The following is a 27,840-nucleotide window of genomic DNA, read 5'->3' on the forward strand; positions in this document are numbered from 1 at the left end:
GGTACAATGTGTTTGCTCATTGGCTCAGAAGGCTAATTGATGATTAGAAAACCCTTGTGCAATCATGTTCACACATCTGAAAACCGTTTAGCTCGTTACAGAAGCTACAAAACTGACCTTCCTTTGAGCAGATTGAGTTTCTGGAGCATCACATTTGTTGGGTCAATTAAACGCTCAAAATGGCCAGAAAAAGAGAACTTTCATCTGAAACTCGACAGTCTATTCTTGTTCTTAGAAATGAAGGCTATTGCACAAAATTGTTTTTGAACGGTAGTGTATATTGAAATAAACTATGCAATGTTTAAGATCAGATAGTGGGCTCCTTTTAGGACTTGGTGGACCAGGTCCTAAGAGCCGTGGCGGGCTGTGCGTTTCTCACCTAGGCCTTCAGTGATGTCCTACTTAGTCCGACTTTAATAAATACCCCTCAAAATACCATAATTTATGTCACAACATGACCACATCTGGAGAAATGAAACACACTTGTGCCCTACTGAATCACCTCAACAGTGTACAAAACAGGCTATATTTCGGCACATTTAAAAATCAATTAACTCGAATCAGCATTTAAAACATACCTTACATCAGGGGTGTCCAAACTTTTTCCACTGAGGGCCACACACAGAAAAATTTAAGCATACAGGGGCCATTTTGATATTTTTCGTTTTCAAACCATAACAAAATATATACTTTTTTTTTTTAACCTTTAGGGCTCCCGGGGACCAATCAAGGGTCAAGGGTCTCAGTCATTAAAATGTTTAAAATAAGTCAAATTATTATTATTATTTTTTACAGTTTATCTCTTTATCAACTTCAGGTTGATATCAAGTAAAAAAAAAAACAGGTTTTATGCCTTTTCTGTCAAAGACAACTTTGTTTTTTATAGCAAAACTGAAATATGCAGTATTTAGTAATTAGAGCCCTAAAAGATCAATAATGCAGGACACCATTGATTTGAATTCTTTAATATTTTTGAGTAATCACAGTGAAAAGTTAAATAAAATCCCACTAAATATATTTGGGATCCAAAAGGTTCCCCACTCATAAAGTGATACATTTTTATTAGTTGTTTTTTTTACTTTTCGCACTTAAATTACAAGATCAACTTCAGATATATCTGTCGATTTTACATTTGAACTATTATTTTGTTTGTTTTATGCTCTTTTGTCAAATAAAACTTTGATGTTTTTATATGGCAACCGCATAATATATGCAATATTTTTTCCACATAAAACATTTTAAAGTGACATTTTTTAAGTAATAATTTATTGTAACATAGATTTTTTTTCTTTTTTTTTCTCGAGCAATGGCAAAAAAAAATAAAATAAACAAAGACAAAAGAGAAAAAAAACAGCCCGCATGGCAGCTTTGTGTCAACATTGCAACTTTTTCTCGTTAGATTTCACCTCATTCCACTGTTTTAAAATGTTTTTTTTAATTTTTGCAATACTATCAATTTTGCAATTTTTGCAGAATGTGTGGGGGGCCGGTAAATGATTAGCTGCGGGCCGCAAATGACCCCCGGGCGCACTTTGGACACCCCTGCCTTACATGGTACTGTCAAAATGTAAATAATTGTAAACAACAAATAAATAAATACAATATTTGAACTTTTTCTTCGTGAGTTAAAAAAGTGAGAACCGATGATTTCTCTGTTGGCCGGGTATGGCCCCTTCCTGCTTTTCGCAAATTACAACTTGTGATTGGATTCCCATTTGGGAGTGACAAGTGAAAATCCAATCACAGTCACGTTTAGCGTAAGGCTACCTAGATGGGCTACTGTCAACAACTCGTGATCTGATTGGGTATCGCAACTGTCTATCAACTGTCTATCCGGCAGAATTCATACAGCACTGGCAACAAGCTAGCTAAATTCTGATTTGATAAAAGCCTTCAGTGATGTCTGACTTCAATGATTACCTCTCAAAATACCATCATTTATGTCACCACATGACCACTGCTAGAGAAACACTATACAGAAACACATTTACTGGACATTGAATCGCCTCAACAGTGTACAAAACAGGCTATATTTTAGCACATTTAAAAATCAATAAACCTGCATTAGCATTTAAAACATATCTTATGTAGTACTGTCAAAATTAAAATTATTGTAAAAAACATATTACATGTGGAAAAATAAATAAATTCAATATTTGAACTCACGTTTTGTGAGTTAAAAAAGAGAGTACCGATGGCCGGGTATGGCCTCGGTGCCACTTCCTGCTCTTTGCAAATTAAAACTTGTGATTGGATACTCACTTGGGAGTGACGAGTGAAAATCCAATCACAGTCTTATTTAACGTGAGGCTACCTAGATGGGCTACTGTCAACAACTCGTCATCTGATTGGCTATCGCAACTGTCTATCAACCGGCAGAATTCATGCAGCGCTGGCAACAAGCTAGCTGATTTCTGATTGGATAAAAGCTCTAACGTAAAAACAAGCAACACTGGAGCCTAATAAGACATGAAGACAATATGATGAATAGTTTACAGTGTTTCCCATAAACTGCCAAGATACCTGTGGCGGTGGGGGCGTGGCTATAGGCGTGGCTACCATGACATCATCAAGGAATTTGCATAATTTACTACAATGATATGATTTTCTCTAAAAAGGCTCAAAAAATGTATACTTACTAATTAATAATAACAGTTATGTTTTAAACGTCCATCCATCCATCCATTTTACACTATAATTACAACACTTTATGTACATATCTATATACAGATTTGAACAATAAGTTATTCACTGAAATATATTTATTAATTGTGGTTCTTTAGAAATATAAAAGCTAAATTGTCTCTTAAAGCTCTGCCTCTTTAATTAGTGCATACTAAATAATTTAACTTTAGCCTACTACTACAACCATATTATTTACCAGCAACATAAAGTGAAACAGAGGCAGAGGTGTCCTGCCACAGTCAGTAACAAATAAACAGAAAACAGTAGTGGTGGTAGATAGACACAAAGCTTCATCAAACATCTGATCCACTGAACAAAGAGCTCCAGAAATCCTGATCCTACACTTCTCTTTTGTAAAGTAAATCTAAACCGCCGATATGGGCATCTACATCAACTATATGATTTGCCTGAGAAGCTCGACAGGACAAAAAAATAAAAAATAAAAATTTTAAAATTAAAAAAAAAAAATTTTTTGTGGCGACCTTAATTCTTTCGCGGCGGGCCGCCACAAATAAATGAATGTGTGGGAAACACTGGTTTATGTAAAGTAGATTAAAATGAACTTTTATTAATCTATGATCATGATTTATGTTGGCTGGCCCTAACGGCACACCACTGCCTAAGAGGTCCTGGTGCTTTTGGGGGGACAAGGTTGTAGGAAATGCCTCCTCAGTCCATGCCGTTGCTCCACCCAGTGGCAAGAAAAGGAAGCCAGCCTGGACAGACCGCATCTTGTGGCGCATCAAACCCAAGAACGTGCCGTTGGACGACGACGACGACAAGGCGTCCGCCTCTACAGAGGACGACCTGGACGAGTACCCCCTAGTGGTCAGCCAGGACAAATACACCAGCGACATGAGCTACGGCGTCAGCGACCACAAGCCTGTCATGGCCAGCTTCAGCTTGGAGGTCTGGGACAGTCCATCAACTCACGTCTTTGACTTCGCAAAATCATGGATTGTTCTTTCCGCAGCTGAGGAAACACTTTGACACTGCGCTGGTCCATGTGTCTCCGGAGGGTGTTTGGAGCGCCGACCACGATGCTCTTCTCAACTACACGGTCCAGGAAGACTTCATGTCCTCAACATGGGACTGGATCGGCCTCTACAAGGTTCGTCCCATGAGAAAACCATACTTGATGCAGCACCATCTGCTGGATCCGCATGGTCACTGCAGCACTCTGCCCTGATGCCACTAGACTGTAACGACCAAAAGGGAATATAAAACAGATGGGTCCAAAATGTATTATTTATTATTAGACCGGAACTCTAATAACTAAAGTTCCTTGGGTAAATAATGTAAACTCACTACACCAGTATGTTTTAGCGCTTTTATGGCGAGTTTACTGACAAATATAAGTAAGAACTTTACACTAATTTATATTAGGGATGGCAACAGCGGAGGATGAATGTCCCATAACAAGAAGATAGAGAAAAAGAAGAAGCTTATCGACTACGGTCGCCTTTGTATGCACTGCAAAGGCGGACGCGCACAATTTTTCAAGATTTATGCAGATCCCAAATACAGATCAGCAGGTACCAGAAGGTAAGAAAAGTTGCTTTTGCATAATATTGCGAAACAAAACGCCAGATATGTTTTACCTTATACACACACTATAATTATACTCGTATGTTGAAGCACATCAAATGGTGCAGCCTACACTTATCTATGTATGACTGCCATCTACTGGTCACACTTATCATTACACCATGTACCAAATAAAATTCCTTCAAGGTGGGTAAGCGCAACCAAACTTATTCCTTACATTATGCGCACCGGGCTATAAGGAGCACTGTCGAGTTTTGAGGAGGAAAAAAAGGATTTTAAGTGCGCCTTATAGCCTGGAAAAAACAGTGTATATATATATATGTGTATATATATATATATATATATATATATATATATATATATATATATATATATATATATATATTTATTTGTTTTTTGTTTTTTCAAGGCTTAAATCTCCAGATCAAATTCTGATCAATCAGTTAACCAGAGTTCAACCTTTTTGGATTAAAAAAAACAAAAAAATAACATGCAATATTTACCGTAAAACTTTTTAACTTGGAATATTTGATGTGAAGTAATTCATAACAACACTGATTTTGATTCATTGTTATTTTTTGAGAAATTTAAAAGTTAAAGTTTAAAAAAATAATAATAATCCACCAAAATCCTTGGAGACCTACTCATAGAAGTGTTAAAAATAAGTGTAAAAAATAAACACTTAAATCTCTATCAACTTCAGATCTATCTGCCTATTATAAGTTTTTATAATTTTTTTGTTTTTGTTTTATGCCCTTTTTGTCATAGAAAATCTTTGGAGCCTTAAATAGGTCAATAAATCATAAAAACATTAATTTTGATTGATTATTATTTTTTGAGCAAAGTTTTGTTTTTTTTTAAAAAAAGTGCCCACTCATTAAAGTGTTAAAAAGAAGTCATACATTATTTATTTTTTTTGTATCTTGTTTTTTCATATCAATGCTTTAATATCAACTTCAGATCTATCTGTCGATTATAAATAAAACATTGTATGCCCTTTTTTTAATCATACAAAATCTAGTTTTTTATGGCAAACACACAAAATATGTAATGTTTTCCCCAAAAAATATTTCAAAGTTGAGTATTTTATGTGAAGTAATTGGAGCCTTGAATAAATCATAACATTTATTTTGATTCGTTATTATTTTTTGAGCAAAGTTTTTTTCACAAAAAAACTGCCCACTCATTAAAGTGTTAAAAATAAGTCATACATGTATTTATTTATTTTATCTTGTTTTTTTCATATCAACGCTTAAATATCAACTTCAGATCTGTCGGTCATAAATAAAACATTATATGCCCTTTTTTTTATCATACAAAATCTAGTTTTTTATGGCAAACACACAAAATATGTAATATTTTCCCCAAAAAATATTTCAAAGTTGAATATTTGATGTGAAGTAATTGGAGCCTTAAATAGGTAAATAAATCATAACATTTATTTTGATTCATTATTATTTTTTGAGCAACCTATTTTTCACAAAAAAACTGCCCACTCATTAAAGTGTTAAAAATAAGTCAAAAATATTTTTTTTTATTTTATCATATTTTTACATATCAACGCTTAAATATCAACTTCAGATCTCTCGATCATAAATAAAACATTTTATGCCCTTTTTTTTATCATATAAAAAAATCTATTTTTTTATGGCAAACACACACAATATGTAATATTTTCCCCAAAGTTGAATATTTGATGTGAAGTAATTGTAGTCTTGAATAGGTCAATAAATCATAATAACATTGATTTTGATTGATTATTATTTTTTGAGCATTGACCAAAAGCCTGCATGGCAGATTTGTGTTATTAGAGTCAATATCGCAACTTTTTCTCGTTACGTTTCACCTGTTTGCTCTTTTATAAAAAAAATTGTTATGTTTTTATTTGTAATTGTATTTTTACAAAAAAAATTAGCTGCGGGCCACAAATGACTCCTGGGCCACACTATGGATAGCCCTGGTCTAAATGATTATAAGGCAGCTCCTTTTACACACGCCCAAACAATACCCATTAGATTTTTTATAAAGCATACAGATGTGAACCGACTCTGCTGTTGTGCTGCAGGTGGGGTTCAAGAGTGCGAGCGACTACGAGACGTTCGTTTGGGTTCGTGAGGACGAGCTGCCGGAGACTGACGAAATCATCCAGGTTAGCATATTCAGACGCTAACAGAATGATGTCAGCCATACCGAAGAGATGATGTCACCGTGTTGTCACGCTGATTATACCGCGATGTCTGGAAATGGGATTTATGGCTCTCAGAAGGGAGTCAGATCTTACAAATCCCAAAACCCGTGAAGTTTGCACGCTGTGTAAATGGTAAATAAAAACAGAATACAATGATTTGCAAATCCTTTTAAACTTATATTCAATTGAATAGACTGCAAAGACAAGGTATTTAATGCTGGAACTGAGAAACTTAATTTTTTTTTTTTGCAAATAATCATTAACTTAGAATTTAATGGCAGCAATACATTACAAAAAAGTTGGCAGAGGGGCATTTTTACCACTGTGTTACATGGCCTTTCCTTTTAACAACAGTCAGTAAACGTTTGGGAACTGAGGAGACCAATTTTTGAAGCTTTTCAGGTGGAATTCTTTCCCATTCTTGCTTGATGTACAGCTTAAGTTGTTCAACAGTCCGGGGGTCTCCGTTGTGGTATTTTAGGCTTCATAATGCACCACACATTTTCAATGGGAGACAGGTCTGGACTACAAGCAGGCCAGTCTAGTATCCGCACTCTTTTACTATGAAGCCACGCTGTTGTAACACGTGGCTTGGCATTGTCTTGCTGAAATAAGCAGGGGCGTCCATGGTAACGTTGCTTGGATGACAAAATATCTTGCTCCAAAACCTGTATGTACCTCTCAGCATTAACAGTGCCTTCACAGATGTGTAAGTTACCCATGTCTTGTGCACTAATACACCCCCATACCATCACAGATGCTGGCTTTTCAACTTTGCGCCTATAACAATCCGGATGGTTCTTCTCCTCTTTGTTCCGGAAGACACAATGTCCACAGTTTCCAATAACAATTTGAAATGTGGACTTGTCAGACCACAGAACACTTTTCCACTTTGCATCAGTCCATCTTAGATGAGCTCGGGCCCAGTGAAGCCGGCTGCGTTTCTGGGTGTTGTTGATAAACGGCTTTCGCTTTGCATAGTAGTGTTTTAACTTGCACTTACAGATGTAGCGACCAACTGTAGTTACCGTACTGACTGTGGTTTTCTGAAGTGTTCCTGAGCCCATGTGGTGATACCCTTTACACACTGATGTCGCTTTTTGATGCAGTACCGCCTGAGGGATCGAAGGTCCGTAATATTGTTTCTTACGTGCAGTGATTTCCAGATACTCTGAACCTTTTGATGATATTACGGACTTTAGATGGTGAAATCCCTAAATTCCTTGCAATAGCTCGTTGAGAAATGTTGTTCTTAAACTGTTCGCTCATGCATTTGTTCACAAAGTGGTGAGCCTCGCCCCATCCTTGTTTGTGAATGACTGAGCATTTCATGGAAGCTACTTTTGGCACCCACCTGTTCCCAATTAGCCTGTTCACCTGTGGGATGTTCCAAAAAAGTGTTTGATGAGCATTCCTCAATTTTCTCAGTCTTTTTTGCCACTCGTGCCAGCTTTTTTGAAACATGTTGCAGACGTCCAATTCCAAATGAGCTAATATTTGCTAAAAATAACAAAGTTTTCCAGTTTGAACGTTAAATATCTTGTCTTTGCAGTTTATTCATTTGATTATAAGTTGAAAAGGTTTAGCAAATCATTGTATTCTGTTTTTATTTACGATTTACACAACGTGCCAACTTCACTGGTTTTGGGGTTTTGTATTATAACCCTTGTAACCCTCCCCTGTTTCCCGTCAGGTATCAGTGGATAAAGACGACATTCCTCTCCTGGGAGGACACTTTGTGTTAGGCTACTACAGCACAAACATGCAAAGCATCATCGGCCTCAGCGCCAACTTCCAGGTCACTCACTTACATTTATTATTATTATCACATTGTTTTTCTCCACTTTGTAATAAGTGACTTTCTACCCGCGCAGATCTTGGAATCCAAGCGTGCCGTCATGGAGGGCCTCGTTCCAGAGAACGCCAACGGACTCACCAAATAAACAGCAACTCACTCCAGTGTCTTATATCATTTCATGTCGATTTAGTTGAACACACACCTTCTTGTAACAAATAGCCTTCGAGTAAATCATCAAATAAAAATGCCAAACTAAGTAAAAAGGTAGTGTTGGATTGGTTTTGCCTCAGATTTTTTTGGATTTGAATAATGACAATATTAAAGACATGATCACGAATAATCATGAAAGAATGATGTTAACTATACTTAATGGTAATTTCAGCATAAATTAAGTGATTTTAGCCTTTCCGTTTGCATGTTATTAGTCAAGTTGTGTGGCTGTTAATGAACGTCTAAGAATGCTGGAAAGTATATTTTGGTAAATGATTAAACTGGAAAAAATGGCTGTAAAAGTTATTTGAAGTATTCTTTATTTCTGTGTTTTGTGTAATTGAAATGAATATGTTTTGTTTGTATTATATCATTACATTTGTATTATTGCTGGGTTGCAATCACATGACCTAGGGCAGGGGTCGGCAACCTTTACCACTCAAAGAGCCATTTTGACCCGTTTCACAAATGAAAGAAAACAATGGGAGCCACAAAACTCTTTTGAAATTTAAAATGAAATAACACTGCATATAAGGTTGTTTGCTTTGTGCTATGTATAAACAAACTATTATGGGTTACATTTATGAAATCAATGAACGACTGCAGAGAAAGTGAAATAAAATTTCTGCATGCAACAAATCATTTTTAACTCCGAAAAAGACGTCGGGTTGAAGTTTAAGTAAAATACTTAATGTCTATTTAAGTCCTCCTTGTAGTAATGAAAAAACAAAACGCCGAACTTAAATTATCCACTGGCAGAGAACCAAAAATGCTGTCCTCTCTCTCTGTGCCGGCATCCTTTTACTGGCGCCGTGCAGTCAGCTGCCAACCTGAATAATAAAATGTCTATTTCAATGAACAATTAAAAAATGTCAATATATGCAAAATTATAGGAAATTAAAAGTGTGTGGGGGGTGTATATTGTAGCCCGGAAGAGTTTGGGCTGCAAGGGATTCTGGGTATTTGTTCTGTTGTGTTTATGTTGTGTTACGGTGCGGATGTTCTCCCGAAATGTGTTTTGTCATTCTTGTTTGGTGTGGGTTCACAGTGTGGCGCATATTTGTAACAGTGTTAAAGTTGTTTATATCGTGACCCTCCGTGTAACCTGTATGGCTTTTGATCAAGTATGCCTTGCAGTCACTTACGTGTGTAAGAAGCCTCGTACAGCATGTGACTGGGCCGGCACGCCGTTAGTATGGTGAAAAAGCGGACGTTTAAGGCAGAGCCATCACGGCACGCCCTCAGTATTGTTGTCCGGGTGAAAATCGGAGAATGGTTGCCCCCGGAGATTTTCGGGAGGGGCACTGATATTCGGGAGTCTCACGGAAAAATTGGGAGGGTTGGCAAGTATGCAGCTGAGCCGCGTCAGAGTGATCAAAGAGTCGCTTGCGGCTCCGGAGCCGCGGGTTACCGACCCCTGACTTAGGGGCACATCTGGGTTTCAGGCAATTAAGTCCCATTAGGCTACTGTTTATTTACCTGCATCAGCGCAGATTTTGGCGTATTTTGAAATGTTTTGAGGCAAATATACAAGCGAACATGAAAAAAATATTTAAAATGGGATGGAGTGGACTTTTACACTCTTAAAGAGGAACTGCACTTTTGGGGGGAATTTCGCCTATCGTTCACAGTAATTATGAACATGGCGATGGATCGATTTTTTTTAATGCATTCTAAATATTAAATAAAAGTCCGCCAGTAGGAGCTCCACTAATACCCCCATAAAATCCAATAAACCATTCAAAAAGCGCCAAAAATACTCCATTTACATTTCGTGACTTAAATATTAACCAAGTATTAGTGATATTGTTATTATAAGTGCTAATACAGACCAACTATTTATAGCGGCGCCGTGATCACTACCGTGTGTGACCATCGAACGGTCTGCTGTTTCCTCGCTTCCTTGCTCCCTGGAAGTTTATTGTAGATAATAAGCCATGTCTCTCTCCTGGAAAGCAATTGGCAGAGGATGTATTCCGACAAGTTGGTAAACTTTGACAGCCATTGAGGACCCGGAACTGGCGAGAATGACACGAAAAGACGCCTGCTTTTACCTGACTTAATTACCTTTATGAACCACTTCTTTAGGGACTATGAAAACGCTTTCCTATCTCTATTTGAACGATTGGAACACCCAAGAACAGAACAGCATTACAGCATTTTCTGCTCAAACTCTACACTTACTCTCATTTGTTTTAATGCTACTCTCAAGCTGCTTGACCATCATGTTAAGAAAAAACTAATGTGACATCGTATGCAACCCAGCAATAGTATGTATTTATTATATATTTGTGAGGAGGCGTGGCCTGCAGCCCTGCAGCGAGGCGGGGTGTGCCGGGGCCGGCTCCGAGATCGGCGCAGTTGTCTGATCACCTGTCACTTTTAATTTTCCTGAGGGAACTCTCCTGAAGGAATCAATAAAGTACTATCTATCTATCTACTCTACAAAAGAGCAGCAGCCGAGAAGGACGTGGTTATGAAGTCGGAGTTGATGAGAGAGAGAGAACCCGAGCACGAGTGAAAGCGAGAGCGAGACGGAGACGCGGAAGGTTGAAAAGCAACCCAAAGAGCGCGACTGTCACCAGAGGCGAGTGCTGAACAGCAGAAGGGCAAGAAAAGAAGAGTTTATTGAAAAATAAATCCTTGTTCACAACGACAAGTCATGTCTCACTTTGGTGGTCCGAGGAACCCGGAAGTGAGAGTGAGAGTCCTCCACAATAATATTATTAATATTATATATTTCCTCATTTATTTATTTGTTTTCTTGTCATATACAGTCTATGTTTGTGTTGCTGTAGATATTGTGTGACTGGGCCGGCATGCAAAGGCAGTGCCTTTAAGGTTTAATGGCACTCTGTACTTCTCCCTATGTCCGTGTACACAGCGGCGTTTTAAAAAGTCATAAAGTTTACTTTTTGAAACCGATACCGATAATTTCCGATATTAAATTTTAAAGCATTTATCAGCCGATAATATTGGCAGTCCGATATTATCGGACATCTCTAATTGCTACTATGGTACATTTTTAGTCTACTTTATAGTCTTACTACTTTTGTTTTCGCGCTCTTTTTGTGCCCTTGTGTGCATTATCCTTTCCATCCTAATCCTTTTTATCCTTTGTAACTGGGCTAATGTGTGGAACAATTTCAGTTTGGCTTAAGGAAAATCAGAAGTGTGAGCACTAGAACTCGATGTGGTCTGGACAAATGGGGCCCAATTATTTTCATCCATCCATCCATCCTTCCATTTTCTACCGCTTGTCCCTTTTTGGGGTCGCGGGGGGTGCTGGAGCCTATTTCAGCTGCATTTCGGGCACCCTGGACAAGTTGCCACCTCATCACAGGGCCAACACAGATAGACAGACAACATTCACACTCACATTCACACACTAGGGCCAATTTAGTGTCGCCAATCAATCTATCCCCAAGTGCATGTTTTTGGCGGTGGGAGGAAGCCGGAGTACCCGGAGGGAACCCACGCAGTCACGGGGAAAACATGCAAACTTCACACAGAAAGATCCAGAGCCCGGGTTTGAACTCACGACTTCTCAGGACCTTCGTATTGTGAGGCACATGCACTAACCCCTGTTCCACCGTGCTGCCCCAATTATTTTTCAATGTGTTTTTATTTTTGTACTTGTCTTAATTCTTTTGTATGCGTTTTAACACTTTTCTCTACTTTTTTTTAAAAAGCCTAACCAGGGACAAGGGTTGCAAATTAGGCTAGAAGTCTTATGTACTTTGACATCGGTTGCCTGTGGGTAGCAATGTTTAATTGTACTGTCCCTGTCAAATAAATACATAATTAAATAAATACATTTCTCTTGTGGATCATTATAGATTGTCTAAGATCCAAATTCCGAACTTTCCTTCGAGTAAAACACATAACTTTATACTTTTCAACAGAAAACCTAAAACCCCCCATTTCCTTCCCCACGAGTCAGCGTTCCAAGATCCTACACCCGTGAGAGATGAGACAACCGAAAATATGTTTCCCATGAGTCCTTGCGCCGGCAGAGTCCGCTTGATTCTCGACAATGTGGGTAATCTTCGCCTGACAACATCTTTGTACTCTTACACACGTGGGGACATTTAACGCACCGTTTACCCGTTTAAGGTAACGTTTTAACATATTTTGCTGTTAAAAACTTTAAGTGTAAGCACAAAATACGTTTGTGGATAATGGGTGATGGCAAAGAGAACAAAGCGGCCGCGAACTACGAGCTAGCTGGGCTAACTTGACATGCTAACTCAAGCTAGCTAGCTTGTGATGCTAACTAGCTTGTGATGCTAGCTATGACTCTTGTTTCCATGTAGTGGTCGGTTTGTCTGACGTCATTTGTGTGTTTCAATCTCCGTATGGCCGTGTGAAGATGAGTGAGGACGTGGAGCGGCTGTTGATTCAGTTCCAGGACGAGGCTGGAGAGATCCTGGGCTCTCCTTTTGATGTTCCTCTTGACATCACACCTGACAAACTTCAGCTGATCTGCAATGCTCTGCTACAGAAGGTAAACACGACAGGCAAATGAAAATATTATTGTTAAAAGTAACTTAAATATTTCCCTTGGTTTGCTTGTTTTTTTTTGTTGAAAACTCAAAATGTGTGTGTGTGTAAAATAAAATAAAAAATATTTACTTTTGCATGAAACTAGTACCAGCAGACATGTCTTGTAAAGACGATTCCAGTGATATAAGTTTAAATTTCCTGTCAACGGTATGCATTTTTAAAGCAGGGGAAAATGACCTAAATTATGGTCCACTTCCTATCCGGGAGATCGCAAAAAGCAGCTGCCTGACCAGTGCTCAGAAAATCAGTAAAGACTCCTCCCACCCCCACCAAGGACTGTTTTCACTGCTGGACTCTAGAAAGAGGTCCCGCATCCTCCGTAGCAGAACCTCCAGGTTCTGTAACAGCTTCTTCCCTCAGGCCATAAAACTCTTAAAGGCATCATAATAATCCCCTCAATTCCCCCCAAAAACTGATTAACTGGCTGGACTATAAAAACAATATAACATATATCCATAAACGTGGATGCATTTGCAAAAGTTCAATATATTTATCTGTACAGTAATCTATTTATTTATCTATTTATATCTGCACCTTATTGCTCTTTTATCCTGCACTATCGCGAGCTGATGCAACGAAATGTCGTTCTTATCTGTGCTGTAAAGTTCAAATTTGAATGACAATATAGGAAGTCTCAGTCTGAAGTCAGTGGAGCTCAATATTTTGGTTGTGACCTTTTTGTTAAAAATGTCATAACTTTCTTAGTATTTACCCTTTTTAAAATGGTTGATATGTGTGGAAATCTTGCTAAACAAAGACATGAGTTTTATCATGTTATAATGATGTTATCTATTTTTAATACATTAATTCCAAAGTACTATGTGAAACAATATAAGAAGTATAAGGGTAACACAAATTAAAATTAAAAACTACAATTACTATTATTACTAGGATGATCACATTTAATTGATCAAATTCATGAAATTAGCCTTTGAAATTATGAAAAGTTTGAGTACACACGGCTGCTCACATCACAAGTGTGTACTAATACTAATGCTACTAATACTAATTCTGTACTAATATTAATTTGCAGCAATATTATTTAAACATGAATAGTATACGTCAGCTTCACACAGCTTTAAGTTGTTGTTTAATAAAGGAGTATTAGTTTACACGCACACAATAATAAAGGAGTATTAGTACACACACACACAATAATAAAGGAGTATTAGTACATACAACACACAATAATAATAAAGGAGTATTAGTATATTAGTGGGTCCAAAAAAATCAGTGTGCAGTTTAAAAGATATTTGGCAGACTCACAGATTCATGTAATACTTATATTAGAGATTCCAATTAACATTTTACTTACTGTAGATTTTTGCAGGGGGGTTTTGTCAAGTGTAAACTTTCCAAATTTTGGCAGACCTTTGTGGCCCGAGTACTGGTTCAATCTGAAAATGTGGATAAACTAAGATGTAATGTATGTTATGAGTATTTGTGTATCATGGTGATGAAAACAAGTCAAACGCAGTTGAACTCTGAAAACAGTGAAGTGGTGCTATTCAGATTGACCGCTGCGGCGATCTAGCCGGCAGGTGAATACACACATTCCTACTTACAATTCCCAAATGTATTTGTCTTCCTATTCATTGGATACAGGAAGAGCCGGTGCCATTGGCGTTCTTTGCGCGGGGCGAGGCTGAGATCGTGTCCAGTCTAGGCAAATGTGTGGCGGAACTCCTGGTGGAAACGGAGCAGGTCCTGCCGGTGGTGTACCAGCCCCAGGCTGTGTTCCGAGTCCGAGCCGTGTCCCGCTGCACCAGCACCTTACAGGGACACACCGAGGCCGTCATCTCCACGTCTTTCAGTCCCACTGGAAAGTAGGTGACGCATTATGTGGTCCTCTAGTAGTGCTGCTGGAGTCAATTATTTTAGTAATCCAGTAATCTATCAGTTAGTTTGTTCTGTTTAGTCTCAATGCTTATTTGAGAGAAAATAGTTTAAATAAACTAAGTTTTTTCTGGTTGCCATACACTTTATAACATTTTATTTACCTTCTTTTATCTTATGTCTATCTTCTTTACCTATTTATCTTCCATTTACCTTTTATTTACCTACTTGTACCTTTTTACCTTCTTTTCCCTTTTATTTACCTTCCTTATCTTCTATTTACCTTCCTTTTCTACCTTCTATTTACCTTCTATTCAACTTCTTTTACATTTGTGTACCCTTTTTACCTTTTATATTCCTTCTTTTACTTTCTATTTTACTTTCAATTGACCTTCTTTTACTTTCCATTCACATTTTATTTATCTTCTACTCACCTTCTGTTTACTTTCTTTCACCTTTTTTATCTTTTATTTCTTCTTTTACATTCCATTTACCTTTCTTTTTACTTTTTTAACATTCTATTCAACTTTAACTTTGTTTTACCTTCTAGTTTATTTTATTTTCCTTTACCTTTTATTTGGTTGGGATTTTACACAGTTTTATTAATTACATTTATGTAATGGTTAATCAAAGCAACAACATATAAATCAAAGTTTATTTTCTAATCGAATCAATTGATTATTCGTTGTAGCCCTACTCTAATTTATAGTCATGTGATCTTTCTTTATGTACTTTTTGTGGGGTTCAGTGTCAGATTGTGAAAAAATTTATCTTTATTAATTTCAGACATATTATAACATGGACGTCACAATAATTATAATTTTCTTGAATGAGAGAGTAGACAAACCCCTGCTCTTGTCACTACATGAGAAGGTCAAGTGTTGTCTTATTGTGTGCAATGTTTTGATTTTTAGATATTTGGCCAGCGGTTCAGGTGACACCACGGTACGTTTTTGGGACTTGATGACAGAGACGCCGCATCACACCGCCAAAGGTACGCTCAAAATTTACACTAGAGATCGACCAATATATTTTTTTCAGGAACGATACCGATTATTAGTATTTAAGAGGCCGATAAACTATATTTGGAGGCTATATTAATTTGCAGTAAAATTATTTAAACAGGAATTGTATACGTCAGTAAACAGCTGCTCAAAGCTTTAAGTTGTTTTTTTAACATTATTTTATAGAAACGTGGGACCAGTAGTGACATAATATTTTATGCGGTGCTAATGTTGTGCTTAATTTAGCAGAAAAATGTATCAGCCAACACCTTTATTACGCGTGGCTAAGAGGAGCGTCAACATTTACATTTCAAAATATAGAAAATCTCCTTGGAAAATTGGTATAAATATGGCATTTCTCTTCATTACAATAACTCAGTCTACTTAATTGTATACAATCTTATAGCAGTTTATAGATTTAATACATTGTAAGGTTTTCTTGTGAGGAACCCTGAAATATTGTGAACATTTAAATAAAAGCAATCCTGAGGCTCGTTGAATGACTCCATCGCTGCAGTAGCGAATGTTCAATGACAATTGCTTGTATTTCGACACGTGACTTCTTCCCGGAAGTGAAAACAAGTGGTGGTCGACGAAGCTAAGATGGCTGTTGTACAGCAAGCAGCGTGCAAACTATCTGAGTACAAAAGACGCATAAAAAAAAGCAGATACGAGCAAAAAAATATAACTATGCAATGAAATGCATCTCTATACTTTTATCCAAAAAATTATTTATCGAGCGATATCAAGTTTTGTATTAAGGTAGTGTTCTCAGACATATCAAACAATTGTGCTCCACACACAATTCTACATGACAAAACAGATGGAAACTTGGAAAAGCATGAAGGTCTACAACTTGTTTGCGTGGTTGGGTCAAGGACATTGGTATCAAGACTCTCCCGGATAAATATGCATTGTTTTTGCTCGGGTAAGATTGCATTTCCGGATTTAACTTTGCATCTACTGCCAAGTTTGATGCTGTTGCATGCGCCGCTTACAAGTAGCGTGTTTTTTCCCGTCTTTATCGAAATATAACCATAGATGTCAACATTTGTGTATGTGCTTAAAGCTTCATCAATAAGTGTTGCCTTTGGTAAAAACCTAACTCTTTTAGGTTTTGCTCACATTTGCTTTCTTTTATTTAGACTCACCGAGTTGGTGCTTTTTGAAACACTTGGAGCAAACACGTGTTTAAGAAATACAAATTATATCAGGATAATACTTAAATGGGAAATAATAAACATTAAAAGTATATCGAACAAATCTTTTAACAAAATGATCACTGCAAACGCATGCATTCTTTGACTCTGCTCCCTTCGACTGGTGTGAGTTGCATGCTTTTCTCATCGTCGTTTTGTAAAATCGTGCACTCTTCCGCCCTTTTTGAGTACCTATTGAGGAAATCTGAAGAAACATTTGTCCTTTTTGCGATTTAAAGATTTGTACAGCCGAAAACAACACAAGTAAGAGGGCATTATTTATTCGAGAAAGGCCAAATGGTGCCTAGTACCCATTGAGAACAGAGCTAACTTGACAATATTTAATGGGAGGGACGTGAGTCGGACATAACGTCAGTAAAATCCAAGCAATAAAAGCTTATTAAATAATAAAAAAAACAAAAGGGACCAGGAAGACGCCAGGAAAGAAGGACAAAAACTGGATTTCTTGGCAATAATTGGACATTTTGAAAGGTAAGCAGAAGACACAAGGAGGGAGAGAAAGAGAGTCGTGGCTGCGTGCTACATTACGCGGACCCCGACTTAAACAAGTTGAAAAACTTATTTGGGTGTTACCATTTAGTGGTCAATTGTACGGAATATGTACTGTACTGTGCAATCTACTAATACAAGTTTCAATCAATCAATCAATTCATGCTAGCATGTAGCTATTGCTGCTGCAGCACCGGCTGACTGGCAGCATCCGTCACTGCTCGCTGAAGACGTTGACTGCTGCTTACTTTCACCTCAGAGTCTCAAAGACACAATCGAGTCTCCAGTATCTCCGGGAAAAGTCATTAGATTTGTCGCTAGTAGTTGTTCGCAAAAGGAAGTCGCCAAGAGAATTGACAGCACCGTTGGTGCCATCCTCGAGCACGTGTTTTGTTTCAAGATGGTATTTTATACTTGATGTGCGCTGATGATAAAAACGTTTGTCACTGCAATACCAACAAGTTACCTTAGTTTTATCCAAAGTTCTGTTTTGAAGCCAATTGGGACGCCCCTCCTCGCAATCACAGCCCGTGTAACAAATCCGCGCGTCGGAAAAGATGAATCTTCATTCATTTTTGATAACGCGATAATTTATTTGTATTAATCACATGCGTTAAGGCTGACAGCCCTAACTGATATATGAAAATGCCAAATATCCGCGCCGATAATCGGTCGATCTGTAATTCATTCGTCAATATATACATGCAAATGTTAATGTTGGCGATAAATCATGCTTGATGCTTCCAGGACACACGCACTGGGTGCTGAGCATCGCCTGGTCGCCTGACGGCAAGAAGCTGGCATCAGGGTGTAAAAACAGTCAGGTAACTTCCCAGCACACGCTTATTAACTAAGTTTTATAAACAGCGTTTTTGATTTTATTTTTTTCTTGTAGATTTTCCTTTGGGATCCAGTGACTGGCACACAAGTTGGGAAGACATTGACGGGACACACCAAGTGGATCACTTGGCTTTGCTGGGAGCCTCTCCACCTGTGAGCATATTAAACATATGAACCACACTTTTTATTTAAAGGCCTACTGAAAGCCACTACTACCGACCACGCAGTCTGATAGTTTATATATCAATGATGAAATCTTAACATTATAACACATGCCAATACGGCCGGGTTAACTTATAAAGTGACATTTTAAATTTGCCGCTAAACTTCCGGTTCGAAACGCCTCTGAGGATGACGTATGCGCGTGACGTGGCCCGGCGAACACGGGTATGCCTTCCACATTGAAGTCGATACGAAAAAGCTCTGTTTTCATTTCATAATTCCACAGTATTCTGGACATCTGTGTTCGTGAATCTGTTTCAATCATGTTCATTGCATTATGGAGAAGGAAGCCAAGCAAGCAAAGAAGAAAGTTGTCGGTGCGAAATGGACGTATTTTTCGAACGTAGTCAGCCACAACAGTACACAGCCGGCGCTTCTTTGTTTACATTCCCGAAAGATGCAGTCAAGATGGAAGAACTCGGATAACAGAGACTCTAACCAGGAGGACTTTTGATTTGGATACACAGACGCCTGTAGAGAACTGGGACAACACAGACTCTTACCAGGATTACTTTGATTTGGATGACAAAGACGCAGACGTGCTACTGTGAGTATGCAGCTTTGGCTTTTTTTTGCGTATGTACGTAACTTTTTTAAAATATATAAGCTTTATGAACCTTGGGTTAGGTGAACGGTCTTTTGGGCTGAGTGATTGTGTGTGTTGATCATGTGTTTGAATTGTATTGGCGTGTTCTATGGAGCTAGGAGCTAGCAGAGGAGCTAGCATAACACGTACCGTACCTACGTGCGCGTCACGTACGTAACTTTTTAAAAATATATAAGCTTTATGAACCTTGGATTAGGTGAACGGTCTTTTGGGCTGAGTGATTGTGTGTGTTGATCATGTGTTTGAATTGTATTGGCGTGTTCTATGGAGCTAGGAGCTAGCAGAGGAGCTAGCATAACACATACCGTACCTACGTGCGCGTCACGTACGTAACTTTTTAAAAATATATAAGCTTTATGAACCTTGGGTTAGGTGAACGGTCTTTTGGGCTGAGTGATTGTGTGTGTTGATCAGGTGTTTGAATTGTATTGGCGTGTTCTATGGAGCTAGGAGCTAGCAGAGGAGCTAGGAGCTAGCATAACAAACACGCAGGTGTTATTATGCAGGATTAATTTGTGGCATATTAAATATAAGCCTGGTTGTGTTGTGGCTAATAGAGTATATATATGTCTTGTGTTTATTTACTGTTGTAGTCATTCCCAGCTGAATATCAGGTCACCCCCGGCTCTCACAGCATCTTCCACTCCCCACTAGTCCTTCACTTGCACTTTCCTCATTTAAAAATATTTCATCCTCGCTCAAATTAATGGGGAAATTGTCGCTTTCTCGGTCCGAATCTCTCTCACTTCATGCGGCCATCATTGTAAACAATAGGGAACTTTGCGTATATGTTCAACTGACTACGTCACGCTACTTCCGGTAGGGGCAAGCCTTTTTTTTATCAGATACCAAAAGTTGCAATCTTTATCGTCGTTGTTCTATACTAAATCCTTTCAGCAAAAATATGGCAATATCGCGAAATGATCAAGTATGACACATAGAATAGATCTGCTATCCCCGTTTAAATAAAAAAAATTCATTTCAGTAGGCCTTTAAGTCTGTTCAACTACAGCATAATATTGTAGAACAATTTGAATATTTAAATTACAGTGGAACCTCGATTTACGTGCCCCTCTGTTTGCGAACTTATCGATTTACCAACTCCCCCCCCCCCCCCCCCCCCGAGTCAAATATGCCTCAGTATGCGAACCATTTATTTGTGTGCGAAAGTTTCCTCCACTCATTTTGTGTCCTGCCTGCAGGCAAAAAACAGGGTCGTAATATATTTGGGGAGGCGCAGCACTCCACGTCATTTGCTGTGCAATACACAAGTCACTTCTCAGCCCTTCAGCATGTGTGCCTTTTCTGTGCTTTTTCGACTTTTGACAAGTTTTGTTCCTTTTGCTAACTCAACATGAGTCAAAAAAGAAAACAGACCAGCACAGAAAGAAGGAGAGACTCGTTGTGGAGTTAAAAAAAAAAAAAAGACTATTTACGACAAGTACAATAATGGTGTTCATGAGTATGGAAGAATCGACAAAGCAGGCTTTGAACCACAGCAAGTTTTAATTGTAATGAGACTGGACTTTTCTGGAAAAAGATGGCAGAGCAGACTTATTTTACAGCATAGAAGAAGAGCTACTCTAATTCAGCGGCACAACTTTCAAGCGAGTACACACACACACACACACATTGCCCCTCCCCTTGACCCCCGTTCTTCCTCTCTGTCTCTGTCTGTACTCCTTTCTAGTCAGCTTAATGTAAGTAGATTTTACGTTTCAAATGTTTTTTATTGTAGGAATATGATTGTTAAAGTAAAGGATTGTTGTGATTGCTTATGGTTTGTGAGGGCACCATGCGCGTGATGGTAGAGCAGCACATACAGGACAGTTCAGCGTGTTATTGTTGTTTTGTTTGTTCAAGAGACCGTTGATCCATTACCTCTTTGTTATGTTTGTTTGATCTACAGTACTGTATAAAACTGTATATTGTGTTCAAAGGTGTGCAAACCTTTACTAAAATATAGACTCAAGGGTGGAACCCATTACTCATAAGTACATTGTTTCTTATGGAGAAATTTGCTTCACGATACGGATTTTTAAATTCACAAACCCTGTTCAAGAACCAATCGAGTTAGTAAAACGAGGTTCCACTGTATAAGACATATGTTCTGAAGAGTCCCCTGGATTTGAGGGTGCTGCTTTAGATGTGTTATTGCAAAACATTGTGCACAAAGTATGATCCTTAAATGTTTGTTTAGATTAGTTTGGTGTGGAAGAGCATGCTCTCTGACCTCACAAATGGACAAAAGTCCCAACAGACACGTTTACAGAGTCTCCCCAGAAGCTGCAAAGGCGAGGGAACAGCTCTGACATGTCCCAATACATTTATCCACACATGTTTATATATATACACATATGTATAATGCCGACCCCTCCTTCCTTCATTCCTTCAGCAACGCGGAGTGTCGCTACCTGGCCAGCAGCTCCAAAGACGGCTCGGTGCGCATCTGGGACACGGTGTTGGGACGCTACGACAAGATCCTGACGGGACACACTCAATCTGTCACTTGCGTCAAATGGGGCGGGGACGGGCTTCTCTACACGTCCTCACAGGACAGGACGGTCAAAGTGTGGCGAGCCAAAGACGTGAGACTCCTCTGCAGGCCGTGAAAGCTCAAACAAGCTGAATGAGTGCACTGTACTTATGTTTTCTTTCTTTCTTTCAGGGTGTCCAATGTCGGACACTGCAAGGCCACGCCCACTGGGTAAACACACTGGCTCTTAGCACAGACTATGTGCTGCGGACTGGAGCGTTTGAACCTGCGAGTGCCACCATCAACCCCCAAGACCTGACTGGATCATGTAAGAACACATGTACTGTATATGCTAAGCGGCAGTTCTGCAAATGTCTCCTAAATTCCCATGTTTTCAGGATTTTAGCCATCTTGTGTTCTAACAACGTGTCTCCCCCTAGTGGAGGAACTGAAGGACAAAGCCTTGCAGAGATACAACAAAGTCCGGGTATGTATGTTGTTGTTTTTTAGATAGTCTATACATCCTAAACCAAAGGTGTCTAAAGTGTGGCCCCGGGGTCGTTTGCTGCCCGCAGCTATTTTTTTTTACCAGCACATTCTAAAAATACAATTGCCAAAAAAAAAAACATAAAAAGCAGAATGAATGAGCAAACAGGTGAAATGTAAAGAGAAAAAGTTGAAATGTTGACACTGACACAAAGCTGCCATGCAGGCTGTTTTTTTAAAAAAGCCCTAAAAATTATAATGAATCTAAATCAATGTTGAGCTCAACATTGATTTTCTGATTTTTTTTTGATTGAGTCAAGGCTCCAGTTAAAATAAATATTTCACTTTGAAATATAGCATATTTTGTGTGTTTGCCATATAAAAAAAACTATTGGACAAATGGAATAAAACGTAAAAAAAATGTTACCTCATACAGTGAAAGTTGATCTGGAGATTCAAGCAATTAAAAGTTTAAAAATGATTTAAACACTCATATGAGTGGGAACTTTTTGGACCCCAGAGACCTTTTTCATGTGATTTTTTTTTTCTTTCTAAACTGTCATTGTTAACATTGATTTTGATTCATTATTATTTTTTTAACAATGACAGTTTAGAAAAATAAAAAAATCACACGAAAAAGGTCTCTGGGGTCCAAAATGTTCCCACACTATTTAAGTCATTTTTTAAAATTTTCATTGCTTGAATCTCCAGATCAACTTTCACTTGATGAGTTATAATTTTTATGTTTTATTCCATTTGTCAAATAGTATTTTTCTATATGGCAAACACACAAAATATGCTGTATTTCAAAGTGAAATATTTAATTTAACTGGAGCCTTCACTAGCTCAACAATGATTTAGATTATTATAATTATTTTATTTTTTAAAATCAATTGACATATTTAAGGGTACAAGAGGGACAAGCAGTAGAAAATGGATGAATTACTTCACCTAAAATATTTCATTTGGATTTTTTGGGTGGAAAATATTGCATATTTTCTGGGGGGGGTTGCCATAAAAACAGGCTTTTCTTTGACAAAAAATGCATGGTCTAGAGATTTAAGCATTGAAAGTAAAGTAATATTCTTGTATGACTTACTTATATATCAAATATTCTACTTTAAAATATATTTTGGGAGAAGGACATATTTTGCGTGTGCCATATATAAAATGTTTTCTTTGACAAAAAGGGCATTAAACATAAAAATTATAACATTTCTGTAGTTTATTTAGATATGTACGTAAGTAATGAAATAAAAATAAAAATATATGTTTATATGACTTATTTTTTTCCACTTATGAGTGGGGCCGTTTTTGGATCCTGAGAACTTTTTTGTTTTTCATTTTTTTGCACTCTAAATATTAAATAAATGCGATCCAAAATTAACTTAAATTGGAGCCTATGGGAGCCGTGCAATTCCACCTACAGAGCCCTTTAAAAAATCCATCCGTCGTCATGTCTTTCATAATGATTGGGAACGATAGGCAAAATTCCAAAAAAAGTGCAGTTCCCCTTTAAGGCTCCAGGTACTTCACCTCAAATATTCCATTTCGAATTTTTTAGGGGGAAAAGATTGCATACTTGTTTTTTGTTGTTTTTTTGCCATAAAAAAATAGTTTTCTTTGACAAAAAGGGCATAAAACATAAAAAAAAAAACTTTTTATCAACAGATCTGAAGTTGATCTGGAAGTGTTAAAAGTAAAAAAAGAATATTATGTGACTTATTTTTAAAACTTTTATGACTGGGAACATTCCTACTCAGTGGCCTAGTGGTTAGAGTGTCCGCCCTGAGATCGGTAGGTTGTGAGTTCAAACCCCGGCCGAGTCATGCCAAAGACTATAAAAATGGGACTCATTACCTCCCTGCTTGGCACTCAGCATCAAGGGTTGGAATTGGGGGTTAAATCACCAAAAATGATTCCCGGGCGCGGCCACCGCTGCTGCCCACTGCTCCCCTCACCTCCCAGGGGGTGATCAAGGGTCATGGGTCAAATGCAGAGAATAGTTTCGCCACACCTAGTGTGTGTTTGACAATTATTGGTACTTTAACTTTAACTTTAATTTCGGGTCCCCGGGACTTTTAGCATTCATCAAACTTTATTGGAGCCCCAAGGGTTAAAAATGTATATATTGTGTTGGTTTTAAAATGGAAATATAAATATATATATGAATATAACTTAGATTTGGATTTTTTTTTGAAAAATTTCGGACACCCCTGTGCTTAACTTTCTTTAATGACACAACATCATTGTGTGGTTCCGCAGGGTTCCGCCCCTGAGCGCTTAGTGTCCGGCTCAGACGACTTCACTTTGTTCCTGTGGAATCCAGCAGAGGACAAGAAGCCCTTGGCCAGGATGACGGGCCACAGCGCCCTGGTCAATGAGGTGCTCTTCTCCCCAGATACGAGGCTCCTGGCCTCGGCCTCTTTCGATAAGTCCATCAAAATATGGGACGGTCGCACGGGAAAGTAAGACCATGCGATGTAATACTGCACTCTTCCACTCGGTGCCACTCTCACACATCTGTCTGCCATCACCTTGTCTGCTTGCAGGTACATGATGTCCCTCCGTGGCCACGTGGGTTCCGTGTACCAGGTGGCATGGTCGGCTGACAGCCGCCTGCTGGTGAGTGGCAGCAGCGACAGCACGCTCAAAGTCTGGGAGGTCAAGACGGGGAAGTTGAACATGGACCTTCCTGGCCATGCTGATGAGGTGAGGAGACACACTGACAGAAAAAAATCCTTGCATATTCTTCAATGTGGATGTTTTTTCTAGTAGGGAAATGTGTGAATTTCTTAGATCTTTTAAAGTTGCACAAAAATGATTACTAATTTTAGATTAACAGTGGGTACCTTTTTTTAAAAATGTTTTAACAAAAGGTATTTGTGAATCACTTGCACATAATGTTATTTTTCTTTTGTCAAAGGAAGTGTCTTGTGTTTTACAGTTGACTATTTCTAACAATAGTTAACTTCATTTCACACTCGTATGACAGCAGTCCTTTTAATGAATTTGCCTGCGCGTTACATCAGTATTTCTCTTTTTAAAGGGGTCCTATCATGCAAAACCAACTTTTCATACCTATTGTTACCTGGTTTTGTGTATTTGGAATCCCCATAAGTCCAGAAAATGTGAAATCAAACCATGGACGCATGTCGGAGATACTTATAAAACATAATTGCCTTCCTTCATATTGCCGCTAAACGAGCCGTTTAGAATTTGCGCAATTTGTGACAATTTTCCCATTGGTGACGTCAGCAGATATCTTCATCTATAGGAGAGGGCCTGGACGGTATGGCCTAAAAATAAAATCTACTTTTTTCACAATAAATTAGATTTCCCGATTTTTTATTTCTCTTACATTTTTAAGAAACCAATGAATAGAGATAATTCAAAGCAAGTTTTACTTTTATTCGCACAAAAACTAGTAGTTTCAAATTGCACTGCATACACTGCATTTTACTTGAGCAAAATTCTAATTTATAGTCAGTTCTTTAAGTTTTACTACTTGATCAGAAACTAGTAGTTTGAAATGGCACTGCAGACATTGCATATTACTCTTAGCACAACTCTAATTCTTAAAAAGTGGGTTCTTTTTAGAACAGATATAAATTGGACTTTGTATAAAATAATTAGTAAAAAATTAAACCAATTAAATGTAGCTATTGTAGATCATTCTGGCATATTTACCGTGATGCTTTTGCTCATGTTGATCTGCTGTTTGGTGCGTAAGCACAAACATCGGTCAGGACCCGTCTCCCCACTCGGAAGCGGAGGTAAGCTACCCTTTCGCCTGCCGCCTAGCTCACAGAGCACCCGACTGCTATGCCCCCTCTAATGGGTGGGTGGCTCTACAGGGGGGCCCCGGTGGACCGCGTCCGAGTGAGGGAAACCTTGGTCCTCGATTTTTTTTTTTTTATTCATAGAAGTCTTTGAGCTGCTCTTTGTCTGGTCCCTCACCTAGGACCTGTTTGTCATGGGGGACCCCAACAGAGACATAGAAGCCCCGGACAGCATAGCTCCTACGATCATTGGGACACGCAAACTCCTCCACCATGGAGTTTCATTTAGGAAAAAAAGGGTAGGCCGGAAGCTCTTGGGGGCAAAAAGTGTGCCAGAGCAAGAAGAGAACAAACAGATTTAATTTTATTAAATTGTCTGCAACAAAAAAACTCAAATTTATAGATAAAGTCTATTTATCACCCAGGCTTATGTTTACCCCGAGATCTTTGTGCGAGTTTGTCTTTTTTTTTGCCTCTTTTGTAGTCAATAAGTTTGTTTTAATCTATCGTCTTATGGGGCAGACTGACTCACACATGCATCCTCCGCTGTTGCCATTTTTTTATACAAAGTAGCGTATAGTTCTAATTTATATTTCTCATGGGTTAAGAAATGTCCAAACGGAGATCTCCTGGCTATGCAGCCTGCATGCTAACCACTAGGAAAGGCTTAAGATGAGCTCAAATGTTTGGGGCTAATATGTATACAAACCATTCATGCGCTCTTCTAATGTGCAGGTGTTTGCTGTGGACTGGAGTCCCGATGGTCAACGAGTGGTCAGTGGCGGGAAAGACAAATGTCTAAGAATGTATGTGAGACATTTTCCCGCTTGTTTTTAACCTAAAAAACATTTCTGACCTCTTCAATATCTTTGCTTGCAGATGGAGAAAATAGCCACACCTTGTTTGTCCTGGTGTTAACTTCTGGATGTTCATGTCCTCTCCCACCGTTTCACGCCAAGAAACTTGACATCTGGAAGTAGAGGTGGTTAATAAACAACACGGCATCTTTTTGTGTACGCTGGTGAACGTGACACACAAGGTTATTTGTGCACCCGTTACAACTTCAATCTTTGCAAGATACTCAGTCAATGTGTTGAAAACCCTCGTCATATTGAATCACGCACTCCAGGGTCAGAATGTGAGGAATTATCTAGCAACATGTAGGTGACAGGTGGACGCTCAATAGCTTACGATGCCAATGAGACTTTAATCCGCTCCTTTTTGCACTCAGCAAAGCTTCAACCTGCTGATTTCTCCTTTTTTCGGATCACCCAAGCAGGCCTTGAATTTTATCTAGGGCTGCCAATTATGGCCTAAGTAATAATTAACATTATTATCAATATTGAAATCATGATTACTCATTGTTAGGTAAAGCAGTGTTGGGGTGTGAACGTAATACCATCATGTAATTTGTGAAGTCTAATAAAAAGGCTATAGATAAACGTTATCCATATATCTAAAGACAAATATCATTTTTTAAAATTCTTTAATAAAATCAACTTTTCAACTTTTTGTCATTACATGATGCATTTATCTTTATTTTCACATTTTGATAGAGGGAGTTTGTTTTAATTATTTTTTTTAAGTTATGTACATTTATATGTACATGTAGATGCTGTATCGGGACAGATCTATTAAGAGTTTGACCAGAAATATGTCAAATAGGAATTTACTATACACAATAAAACATTAACTAAATGCTGTGTTACATGAATGAGTTTTGAAGTAATACCTTTGTGACATTAAAAAAACACAATGTAGAAAAACATGGCGTTTACTTTTTTACATCAAAATAAAACACAAAGCAGTTTGGCTAATGAAGATGAAGTCTACTAAACAAGCTTTGTTCTTCTCCAATGCCTCCTTAGTGTTTCAGTACAACA

The 27,840-nt window shown here is 38.2% G+C and overlaps 2 protein-coding genes across 7 annotated transcripts in view; both read left to right on the forward strand.

Annotated features, from left to right (window-relative positions):
* Positions 1 to 8,663, forward strand: part of LOC133664990 (inositol polyphosphate 5-phosphatase K-like) — a 102,025-nt gene extending 93,362 nt beyond the window's left edge. For all 4 annotated transcript variants that reach the window (XM_062070104.1, XM_062070105.1, XM_062070106.1 and 1 more), the window contains 5 exons: positions 3,381 to 3,594; positions 3,659 to 3,796; positions 6,299 to 6,382; positions 8,115 to 8,219; positions 8,296 to 8,663. In XM_062070104.1, the coding sequence (XP_061926088.1) occupies positions 3,381 to 3,594; positions 3,659 to 3,796; positions 6,299 to 6,382; positions 8,115 to 8,219; positions 8,296 to 8,364 (610 nt within the window). In that variant the 3' untranslated portion in view covers positions 8,365 to 8,663. The remainder of the gene's footprint in view (positions 1 to 3,380; positions 3,595 to 3,658; positions 3,797 to 6,298; positions 6,383 to 8,114; positions 8,220 to 8,295) is intronic.
* A 2,208-nt stretch (positions 8,664 to 10,871) lies between these two features.
* Positions 10,872 to 27,582, forward strand: LOC133665426 (notchless protein homolog 1-like). Of its 3 annotated transcripts, none has more exons than XM_062070718.1 (13): positions 10,872 to 11,016; positions 12,802 to 12,936; positions 14,601 to 14,821; positions 15,746 to 15,825; positions 18,292 to 18,368; positions 18,440 to 18,537; positions 21,609 to 21,801; positions 21,882 to 22,017; positions 22,130 to 22,176; positions 24,441 to 24,643; positions 24,728 to 24,887; positions 26,693 to 26,763; positions 26,837 to 27,582. In XM_062070718.1, the coding sequence occupies exons 2-13, from the start codon at positions 12,802 to 12,804 to the stop codon at positions 26,847 to 26,849; spliced, it is 1,434 nt and encodes a 477-aa protein (XP_061926702.1). In that variant the 5' UTR covers positions 10,872 to 11,016; the 3' UTR covers positions 26,850 to 27,582. The 3 variants fall into 3 exon arrangements, with proteins under 3 accessions (XP_061926702.1, XP_061926700.1, XP_061926701.1); XM_062070716.1 differs by lacking the exon at positions 10,872 to 11,016 and adding an exon at positions 11,099 to 11,130; XM_062070717.1 differs by lacking the exon at positions 10,872 to 11,016 and adding an exon at positions 12,421 to 12,545 and having other exon boundaries at positions 26,837 to 27,581.
* The last annotated feature ends 258 nt before the right edge of the window (positions 27,583 to 27,840 follow it).

This window comes from Entelurus aequoreus, linkage group LG14 (genome assembly GCF_033978785.1).
Source record: "Entelurus aequoreus isolate RoL-2023_Sb linkage group LG14, RoL_Eaeq_v1.1, whole genome shotgun sequence".
Taxonomy (NCBI): domain Eukaryota; kingdom Metazoa; phylum Chordata; class Actinopteri; order Syngnathiformes; family Syngnathidae; genus Entelurus; species Entelurus aequoreus.

Coding starts and splice junctions, on each gene's coding strand:
- LOC133665426 (XM_062070718.1), top strand. CDS start 12,802: ATGAGTGAGGACGTGGAGCGGCTGTTGATTCAGTTCCAGGACGAGGCT. Junction 14,822..15,745: donor TCTTTCAGTCCCACTGGAAA/GTAGGTGACGCA, acceptor TTTGATTTTTAG/ATATTTGGCCAGCGGTTCAG. Junction 24,888..26,692: donor TTCCTGGCCATGCTGATGAG/GTGAGGAGACAC, acceptor TCTAATGTGCAG/GTGTTTGCTGTGGACTGGAG.